This window comes from Engystomops pustulosus, chromosome 7 (genome assembly GCF_040894005.1).
Source record: "Engystomops pustulosus chromosome 7, aEngPut4.maternal, whole genome shotgun sequence".
Classification (NCBI taxonomy): domain Eukaryota; kingdom Metazoa; phylum Chordata; class Amphibia; order Anura; family Leptodactylidae; genus Engystomops; species Engystomops pustulosus.
In genome coordinates, this window is record NC_092417.1 from 25,646,991 (window position 1) to 25,658,093 (window position 11,103).

At 46.7% G+C, this 11,103-nt stretch overlaps 1 protein-coding gene across 1 annotated transcript; it reads left to right on the forward strand.

Moving 5' to 3' along the window:
• The first annotated feature begins 226 nt into the window (after nucleotides 1-226).
• Nucleotides 227-1,177, forward strand: LOC140070129 (olfactory receptor 5P68-like). Its single transcript, XM_072116462.1, has one exon. It carries the CDS (start codon nucleotides 227-229, stop codon nucleotides 1,175-1,177), a length of 951 nt encoding a protein of 316 aa, XP_071972563.1.
• Nucleotides 1,178-11,103: the final 9,926 nt, after the last annotated feature.

Here is an 11,103-nt window from a genome sequence, read left to right on the forward strand (position 1 = left end):
TTTGTGAGAAGAAGCATCTTTTTGATTTTCCATTGAAGTTTTTCTACATTATTCACTGTGTGACTAAAATTTTACTACTGTAATTTTTTAAGGTATTTTTAAGACAAAATATGAAAATCGATATTCAATTGTCTTGTCTTTTTTTAATGTATTTTAAACAAAATCACCCAGCCATGGTCTCAGAAAAACAAACCATAAATAAACAATCTTTTTCATTCTGATAGAAATGGAGGACATTAACAGCACCCTTGTCACCGAATTTATTTTACTTGCATTTGATGATTATCCTCAGTTTCACATTTTGCTTTTTGTGGTCTGTTTGGTCATTTATATCACATGTATAACTGGGAACATTATTATATTTCTCCTTATTCAGTTCGATGTTACTCTTCACGCTCCAATGTATTATTTTATAAGCAGATTTGCCATTTTGGAAATTTTATATGTTTCTATCATTGTCCCTAAACTCTTAGATATTCTTATTGCAGGTGGAAACAGGATCAGTTTTGCGGCCTGCTTCCTGCAGTTATATTGCGCTGATACGACTGGTATTGTAGTGTGTCTCCTTCTCACTGTAATGGTTTTTGATAGACATTTTGCTATCACAAATCCGTTGCGATATATGGTTATCATGAGTCAATGGCGCGTCAAGCTCGCTATCTTTCCATGGGTTGTTGGTTTGGTCACCGATTTGTCACCCACCATCTTGACAGCATCTTTACAATTCTGTGGTCCCAACCAGATTGACCATTTCTACTGCGATGTAGGACCACTACAGAATTTAGCATGTTCTGATCCATACATCAGTAACCTTATGACAATCCTAGCAGCCATCTTTATGGTGTTTACCATGTTTATTATAATAATCGGATTTTATACTAACATCATAATTACAGTGTTAAAGATCAAAACTACAGAAGGGAAATATAAAGCCTTCTCCACCTGCTCTTCCCACCTTATTGTAGCCTGTCTCTTCTTCAGTACAGCCACCATAGTCTATGTTGGGCCTAATGGAAGCAAATATGAGAAGTTTTTTGCCCTTATATATCGAGTTGTCATCCCACTTTTAAACCCTTTCATTTATACATTAAGAAACAATGATGTAAAGTTGGCGTTCTTTAGGACATTGAAAGAGTTTAAGGAAAAACACCTTATGTTTCTCACTTGTAAGGGTTAATTTTATAGAAGAAACATCCAACTATTTTTTTATCATTATTTATTTATAGAGCACTATTAATTCCACGGTGCAGTACATTCAATAAGGGGTTCATATACATTAAGTCAAAAACAAGTGCAAGCTCAAATTACACAAAAATACAGAGATCAGGAATAGAGATGAGCGAGCACTAAAATGCTCGGGTACTCGTTATTCGAGACGAACTTTTCCCGATGCTCGAGTGCTCGTCTCGAATAACGAACCCCATTGAAGTCAATGGGAGACTCGAGCATTTTTCAAGGGGACCAAGGCTCTGCACAGGGAAGCTTGGCCAAACACCTGGGAACCTCAGAAAAGGATGGAAACACCACGGAAATGGACAGGAAACAGCAGGGGCAGCATGCATGGATGCCTCTGAGGCTGCATAATCGCACCATTATGCCAAAATTATGGGCAACAGCATGGCCATGACAGAGTGACAGAATGAAGCTAGATAGCATCTAAAACATCCAATAATTGACCCTGACACTATAGGGGACGGCATGCAGAGGCAGCAGCGGCAGGCTAGAGAGTGTCATGGCGACATACCCTAAATGGACTCAGGCTTCAAACCAATGGGTGGCAGAGAGGAACCAAAGGAGGTGAGCAAGAAGCGCTCAAATAATATCGGTACATGATAAAAGTTTGCCAGTATATTTTGTGGATTACACAGCAGGGTGGCGACAAAGTTAACATGGAAGCCATGAAAACAACCCAAAATTCTGCCTGACACAGCTCGTTTGATAAGGGGACCATGTATGGAGGCAGTGAACTAGTAATAGATTAAAGGTGCTGCAGTTAAAACTATGTTAGTTGGATCTTGGCATGGAGCTGGCGCTCCGCTGCCAGGCGAGCTTTCGCCAATCCAAGCCCCTGTCTCTAGGCTACTCCCCAAACAGCACTTCTAAGAACCTTTTGTATAAGATCAAGTGTAGTAGCGTTCTTATAAGTTTAGGATATGGCGGGTGAGGGGAATGTAAACAGATGCGCAAGAAGCGCTGAAATAATATCGGTAAATGATAAAAGTTTGCCAGTATTTTTTGTGGATTACACAGCAGGGTGGCGACAAAGTTAACAAGTTTGTTGTGGAAGCCATGAAAACAACCCAAAATTCTGCCTGACACAGCTCGTTTGATAAGGGGACCATGTATGCTTACAGTTCATGCCAGTAGCTGCACTGGCTGCCAGTCTCCTTTCGAATAGTTTAAAATAATAACCCTCATCCATAAAGCTCTGTATAATGCTGCACCCCCCTACCTCTCCTCTCTTATCTCAGTCTATCGCCCAACCCGTGCTCTTAGATCCGCCAGTGATCTTAGATTAACCTCTACCCTAGTGCGGACCTCCCACTCGCGTCTCCAAGACTTCTCTAGAGCTGCACCAATTCTATGGAATGCTCTGCCCTGGACTATCAGACTAATACCTAACCTCCAAAGTTTCAAACGTGCTCTTAAAACCCATTTCTTTAGGCAAGCCTATAACACTCATTAACTGCATGAAGTTTTAACTCTTCTACTAACCCGTCCTGTGTCGTCCTCCCATATGTTATCCAGCAACCAACAGGCACCAGACTTCTCTACAGTCCCATTCACCCTGGACCTGGTATATAAGATGACGGCTGAGTGGTTCAAGCGACAGCAATTCCATTTATTATATTTTGTTCTATTCCCTAAGAAGAATGGCTTGACCATTAAATATTCTTTTACCTCGTGTTACCCCATCATCTTCATAAACCGTAAGCTCTGGCGAGCAGGGACCTCACTCCTGTTGTTCCATACAAATGTTGTGCTCTGTTACATTACATTTGTATTTGTTTCCTATGATTTGTAAAGCGCTACGGAATATGATGGCGCTATATAAATAAAGATTATTATTATTATTATGGAGGCAGTGAACTAGTAGTAGATTAAAGGTGCTGCAGTTAAAACTATGTTAGTTGGATCTTGGGATGGAGCTGGCGCTCCGCAGCCAGGCGAGCTTTCGCCAATCCAAGCCCCTGTCTCTAGGCTACTCCCCAAACAGCACTTCTAAGAACCTTTTGTATAAGATCAAGTGTAGTAGCGTTCTTATAAGTTTGGGATATGGCGGGTGAGGGGAATGTAAACAGATGCGCAAGAAGCGCTGAAATAATATTGGTAAATGATAAAAGTTTATTAGTATATTTTGTGGATAACACAGCTGGGTGGCGACAAAGTTAACAACTTTGATGTGGAATCCATGAAAACAACCCAAATTTCTGCCTGACACACCTCGTTTGATAAAGGGACGATGTATGGAGGCAGCTATATGGACGACTTTTGGAGGTAGCAATGGAGACAACGTGTGGAGGCTGCTATGGAGACAATTTAATTTGGATAGTGCCTGTATGTGGCAGTCCCAAAAATTTTTCAAACCAGAGGAGCAGGTAGGTGGCCCTCCAGAAAAATAGAATAGATTGAGTGCCTGTATGTGGCAGTCCCAAAAAGTTTTCAAACCAGAGGAGCAGGTAGGTGGCCCTCCAGAAAAATGGAATCGATTGAGTGCCTGTATGTGGCAGTCCCAAAAAGTTTTCAAACCAGAGGAGCAGGTAGGTGGCCCTCCAGAAAAATGGAATCGATTGAGTGCCTGTATGTGGCAGTCCCAAAAAGTTTTCAAACCAGAGGAGCAGGTAGGTGGCCCTCCAGAAAAATGGAATCGATTGAGTGCCTGTATGTGGCAGTCCCAAAAAGTTTTCAAACCAGAGGAGCAGGTAGGTGGCCCTCCAGAAAAATGGAATCGATTGAGTGCCTGTATGTGGCAGTCCCAAAAAGTTTTCAAACCAGAGGAGCAGGTAGGTGGCCCTCCAGAAAAATAGAATAGATTGAGTGCCTGTATGTGGCAGTCCCAAAAAGTTTTCAAACCAGAGGAGCAGGTAGGTGGCCCTCCAGAAAAATGGAATCGATTGAGTGCCTGTATGTGGCAGTCCCAAAAAGTTTTCAAACCAGAGGAGCAGGTAGGTGGCCCTCCAGAAAAATTGAATAGATTGAGTGCCTGTATGTGGCACTCCCAAAAATTGTTTAAAACAGAGGACCGGGTCGGTGGCCCTCCAGAAAAATTAAATGCATAAAGTACTATAGCTAGAGCCAGTGGGCCCTGTCAAAAAATAGCCAGTTTCCTCTGCTTTACTGTACAAAGAGGAGGAGAAGGAGGAAAATGAAGAGGAGGAGGAGTGGATCAATTATTCAGGTTGAGCTTCCTTCACCTGGTGGAGATTGGAAATTATGAGAAATCCAGGCTTTATTCATCTTGATAAGCGTCAGCCTGTCAGCGCTGTCAGTCTACAGGCGTGTACGCTTATCGGTGATGATGCCACCAGCTGCACTGAAAACCCGCTCGGACAACACGCTAGCGGCAGGGCAGGCAAGAACCTCCAAGGCGTACAGCGCCAGTTCGTGCCACATGTCCAGCTTTGAAACCCAGTAGTTGTAGGGAGCTGTGTGATCATTTAGGACGATGGTATGGTCAGCTACGTAGTCCCTCAACGTCTTTCTGTAAAGATCAGCCCTACTCTGCCGAGACTGGGGACAGGTGACAGTGTCTTGCTGGGGTGACATAAAGCTGGCAAAAGCCTTGTAAAGCGTACCCTTGCCAGTGCTGGACAAGCTGCCTGCTCGCCTACTCTCCCTCGCTACTTGTCCCGCAGAACTACGCACTCTGCCGCTAGCGCTGTCAGAAGGGAAATACTGTTTCAGCTTGTGAACCAGGGACTGCTGGTATTCATGCATTCTCACACTCCTTTCCTCTGCAGGGATGAGAGTGGAAAGATTTTGCTTGTACCTTGGGTCCAGGAGAGTGAACAAACAGTAATCGGTGCTGGAATAAATTCTTTGAACGCGAGGGTCACGGGATAGGCAGCCTAGCATGAAATCTGCCATATGCGCCAGAGTACCAACGCGTAAGAATTCACTCCCCTCACTGGCCTGACTGTCCATTTCCTCCTCCTCCAACTCCTCCAACTCCTCTTCTTCTGCCCATACACGCTGAACAGTGAAGGACTCAACAATGGTCCCCTCTTGTGTCTCGCCAACATTCTCCTCCTCATCCTCCTCCACCTCCACCTCCTCCGATATGCGCTGAGAAACAGACCTAAGGGTGCTTTGGCTATCAACAAGGGAATCTTCTTCCCCCGTCTCTTGTGACGAGCGCAAAGCTTCCGACTTCATGCTGATCAGAGAGTTTTTCAACAGGCCAAGCAGCGGGATGGTGAGGCTGATGATGGCGGCATCGCCACTGACCATCTGTGTTGACTCCTCAAAGTTACTCAGCACCTGACAGATATCAGACATCCACGTCCACTCCTCATTGTAGACTTGAGGAAGCTGACTGACCTGACTACCAGTTCTGTTGGAAGTTGACATCTGGCAGTCTACAATGGCTCGGCGCTGCTGGTAAACTCTGGATAAGATGGTCAGTGTTGAATTCCACCTCGTGGGCACGTCGCACAACAGTCGGTGAGCGGGCAGTTGGAGGCGGCGCTGCGCTGCCCTGAGAGTGGCAGCATCTGTGCTGGACTTCCTGAAATGCGCACAGATGCGGCGCACCTTCGTGAGCAAATCTGACAGATTGGGGTATGTCTTGAGGAAACGCTGAACTATCAGATTTAACACATGGGCCAGGCATGGCACATGTGTCAGTCTGCCGAGTTGCAGAGCCGCCACCAGGTTACGGCCGTTGTCACACACAACCATGCCTGGCTTCAGGTTCAGCGGTTCCAGCCACAGATCAGTCTGCGCCGTGATGCCCTGTAATAGCTCTTGGGCGGTGTGCCTTTTATCGCCTAGGCTCAGCAGTTTGAGCACCGCCTGCTGTCGCTTAGCAACGGCACTGCTGCTGTGCCTAGAGCTACCGACTGATGGCGCCGTGCCCACGGATGGTAGTTCGGAGGAGGAGGTGGAGGAGGGGTGGGAGGAGGAGGAGGCATAGTAGGCCTGAAACACCTGGACCGAGGTAGGCCCCGCAATCCTCGGCGTCGGCAGTATATGAGCAGCCCCAGGGTCAGACTCGGTCCCAGCCTCCACCAAGTTAACCCAATGTGCCGTCAGCGATATATAGTGGCCCTGCCCGGCAGCACTCGTCCACGTGTCCGTGGTCAGGTGGACCTTGTCAGAAACGGCGTTGGTCAGGGCACGGGTGATGTTGTCTGACACGTGCTGGTGCAGGGCTGGGACGGCACATCGGGAAAAGTAGTGGCGGCTGGGGACCGAATACCGAGGGGCGGCCGCCGCCATGAGGTTGCGAAAGGCCTCGGTCTCTACTAGCCTATAGGGCAGCATCTCCAGGCTAAGCAATCTGGAGATGTGCACATTAAGGGCTTGGGCGTGCGGGTGGGTTGCACTATATTTGCGTTTCCGCTCCAGCGTCTGGGGTATGGAGAGCTGAACGCTGGTGGATGCTGTGGAGGATCGTGGAGGCGACGATGGGGTTTTTGTGGCAGGGTCCTGGGCAGGGGGCTGACTATCAGCTGACACAGGGGAAGGAGCAGTGGTGTGCACGGCCGGAGGTGAACGGGCTTGTTGCCACTGAGTGGGGTGTTTAGCATTCATATGCCTGCGCATACTGGTGGTAGTTAAGCTAGTAGTGGTGGAACCCCTGCTGAGCCTGGTTTGGCAAATGTTGCACACCACAGTCCGTCGGTCATCCGGTGTTTCCTTAAAGAACCTCCAGACTTCTGAAGATCTAGCCCTCGCCGCAAGAGCCCTCGCCACGGGAGCTTCACTAGTTGACACATTTGGCGCTGATGCACCAGCTCTGGCCCTGCCTCTCCGTCTGGCCCCACCACTGCCTCTTCCAACCTGTTCTGGTCGAGGACTCTCCTCCGTCTCAGAAGCACTGTGTTCACCCGGCCTCTCAACCCAGCTTGGGTCTGTCACCTCATCATCCTCCGATCCCTCAGTCTGCTCCCCCCTCGGACTTCCTGCCCTGACAACAACTTCCCCACTGTCTGACAACCGTGTCTCCTCATCGTCGGACACCTCTTTACACACTTCCACTACGTCAAGAAGGTCATCATCACCCACAGACTGTGACTGGTGGAAAACCTGGGCATCGGAAAATTGCTCAGCAGCAACCGGACAAGTGGTTTGTGACTGTGGGAAGGGTCCAGAAAACAGTTCCTCAGAGTATGCCGGTTCAAATGCCAAATTTTCCTGGGAGGGGGCAGACTGGGGGGGAGGAGGCTGAGGTGCAGGAGCTGGAGGAGTGGCGATTTCGGTGACATGGGTGGACTGCGTGGAAGACTGACTGGTGGACAAATTGCTCGAAGCATTGTCAGCAATCCACGACATCACCTGTTCGCACTGTTCTGGCCTCAACAGTGCTCTACCACGAGTCCCAGTAACTTCAGACATGAACCTAGGGAGTGTAGCTCTGCGGCGTTCCCCTGCTCCCTCATAAGCAGGTGGTGTCTCACCCCGGCCAGGACCACGGCTTCTGACCCCTGCAGTAGTTGGACGCCCACGTCCCCGCCCTCGTCCTCTACCCCTAGCCCTCGGGTTAAACGTTTTCCAAATTAAAGTGTAAACTTGAAAAAAAAAAAAATTTGTGTTTATTTTTTTTTAGTTTTTTATTTTTTTTAACAAAACGATGCTATCCTATTGCTATGGCTAGTTTCTAACCTACACTGACAGCACACAACTGGATTTTGTGCTTTGCAAGATGAGTTTGAGCTATAAAATAATCAGCAGACTCTGTCTAATTCTACTCAAACCCCTATTGGAGGCCTAAGTAAGCCGTTGGGGTTCTCCTATGGCTATTTTGTAGCCGACACTGAAAGCACACTGCTTTGCAAGATGAGTTTGACCTATAAAATGAAATACAGCTAAAAAAAAATAAATCAGCAGACTCTGCCTAATTCTAATCAAACCCCTAATAAATTGTCCCACTTTGGTGTTTGAGGTGGATATGCGTGTCACTAAGAGCTAAATACAACGGTCGCAGGTCTCCCAGCAAATTCCCCACAGTATGGTACTAGCTGCACTACTAGTGCCAGCAAGCCCAGCCACAAGCAAACAAAAAAAAAAAAAATATAACGCTATTGTAGGCCTAAGTAAGCCGTTGGGGTTCTCCTATGGCTATTTTCTAGCCTACAATGAGAGCACACTGCTTTGCAAGATGAGTTTGAGCTATAAAATGAAATAAAGGTGAAAAAAAAAATAAATCAGCAGACTCTGCCTAATTCTAATCAAAGCCCTAATAAATTGTCCCACTTTGGTGTTTGAGGTGGATATGCGTGTCACTAAGAGCTAAACACAACGGTAGCAAGTCCCCCTGCAAATTCCTCACAATATGGTACTAGCTGCACTACTAGTGCCAGCAAGCCCAGCCACAAGCAAATAAAAAAAAAAAAAGTATAACGTTATTGTAGCCCTAAGAAGGGCTGTTGGGTTCTTGTAGAATCACTGCCTAACACTATTCTAATAGAACAGCCGAACGCTTTCCCTGACCAGCAGCAGCTCTCTCCCTAGCGGCATCCAGACACAGAATGATCCGAGCAGCGCAGGCAGGGGCTAGTCTATTCCAGGGTCACCTGATCTGGCCAGCCAACCACTGCTATCGACGTGTAAGGGTACCACGTCATGCTGGGTGGAGTGCAGAGTCTCTTGGCTTGTGATTGGCTCTGTTTCTGGCCGCCAAAAAGCAAAACGGCAGGAGCTGCCATTTTCTCGAGCGGGCGTAGTATTCGTCCGAGCAACGAGCAGTTTCGAGTACGCTAATGCTTGAACGAGCATGTTCGCTCATCTCTACTCTTGATGTATCGGGTTGCGAATTTGCAGCGGCGGGGCGATCATATGCTGGCGCACAAGCGCCAGCGTATGATAAATATCCCCCACTACTTTGTTGTTGAGATATGGTGCAATATGTTGTTGTATGTAGTTAGTGCATCAAACACCACGAGGTCAGTGATACATTCTCATATCTTATGTCAGCAACATGTTTCTTTTAGTTGCAACAATGGAAAATGAAGATGAGATGTGGTAACGTTACATACGACCCCTGCTAAGCACTTTGTGTAAATGTGTATTTCCTTCGGCGTTGTCTCTACTTGACTGCGCATGCCTGGAAGCCAATTGAATAGTTACGGAGCTCCGTTTCTTACGACATGCGGTTTCTGTTGAGAGTAAAGGGGTATTCCGGGAATATGAACATCTGACACAAAAATCCATGATGATATAAATAAACGAATACAACAATACTCAATGTCATTAGTCACACAACGGAGCTTAAATAGTTTGATTTTATGATTTAGAAAATGTATTGCATCTCTAAAGTAGGTGGAGTTATCACTAAGATGGCCACCACCGGAAACTACAAGTTCCATGATCCTTAGTTCTCAGTAACTCCTCCTCCATCTTATGCTCTGCCCTCAGTGATGATGTAACAGACTTTCTTGCTCTGTTACCATAGTAATGATGTGTAACTGCCAACCCTGCACATCAACACAACACCGGCCATACTGGATGCACTGCAACCAACCGACTACAGCCAAACATAGTGGTGATCACATGACCTGCCCAGGCAGGTGCAGGACATGTGATGTGGACATGTGACCAGCGGCCATCTTCTGTCCTGTGTCTGCTCTGTAACGGACCGCGTGGAGGAAATTAACGGACTGATTAAAGGGCCAGTAGCATTTTAATTCTCCATTACAGTCTGTGTCACCAACATTTTCTGCTAAGGGGAGCAAAATTTTAAATAACAACTAATTACATATTAGCTTATATTTTGAGTGCCCACTTGTATATGAATTATGCTGATTCCTGGAATACTCCTGTAATTCCAACTCATCAGCTCTCCCGGTTTGCTTTGGAGATCATGCTGTGTTTCCTCTTTTCAAAGGGATTTCCTTTTCTATGAAACACAGGTGCTGTGCATGGGGAATAAAATGAATAAAAGTGGATTCAATGGAAACGTGCACTTGCTGCCAAACGCGTTTCGGAGGTTCTCCCTCCTTCCTCAATGGCTAACCTTTAGAGATGAGCGAACACTAAAATGCTCGGGTACTCGTTATTCGAGACAAACTTTTCCCGATGCTCGAGTGCTCGTCTCGAATAACGAACCCCATTGAAGTCAATGGGAGACTCGAGCATTTTTCAAGGGGACCAAGGCTCTGCACAGGGAAGCTTGGCCAAACACCTGGGAACCTCAGAAAAGGATGGAAACACCACGGAAATGGACAGGAAACAGCAGGGGCAGCATGCATGGATGCCTCTGAGGCTGCATAATCGCAACATTATGCCAAAATTATGGGCAACAGCATGGCCATGACAGAGTGACAGAATGAAGCTAGATAGCATCTAAAACATCCAATAATTGACCCTGACACTATAGGGGACGGCATGCAGAGGCAGCGGCAGCAGGCTAGAGAGTGTCATGGCGACATACCCTAAATGGACTCAGGCTTCAAACCAATGGGTGGCAGAGAGGAACCAAAGGAGGTGAGCAAGAAGCGCTCAAATAATATCGGTACATGATAAAAGTTTGCCAGTATATTTTGTGGATTACACAGCAGGGTGGCGACAAAGTTAACATGGAAGCCATGAAAACAACCCAAAATTCTGCCTGACACAGCTCGTTTGATAAGGGGACCATGTATGGAGGCAGTGAACTAGTAGTAGATTAAAGGTGCTGCAGTTAAAACTATGTTAGTTGGATCTTGGCATGGAGCTGGCGCTCCGCTGCCAGGCGAGCTTTCGCCAATCCAAGCCCCTGTCTATAGGCTACTCCCCAAACAGCACTTCTAAGAACCTTTTGTATAAGATCAAGTGTAGTATCGTTCTTATAAGTTTAGGATATGGCGGGTGAGGGGAATGTAAACAGCTGCGCAAGAAGCGCTGAAATAATATCGGTTAATCATAAAAGTTTGCCAGTATATTTTGTGGATAACACAGCAG

Coding starts and splice junctions, on each gene's coding strand:
- LOC140070129 (XM_072116462.1), top strand. CDS start 227: ATGGAGGACATTAACAGCACCCTTGTCACCGAATTTATTTTACTTGCA.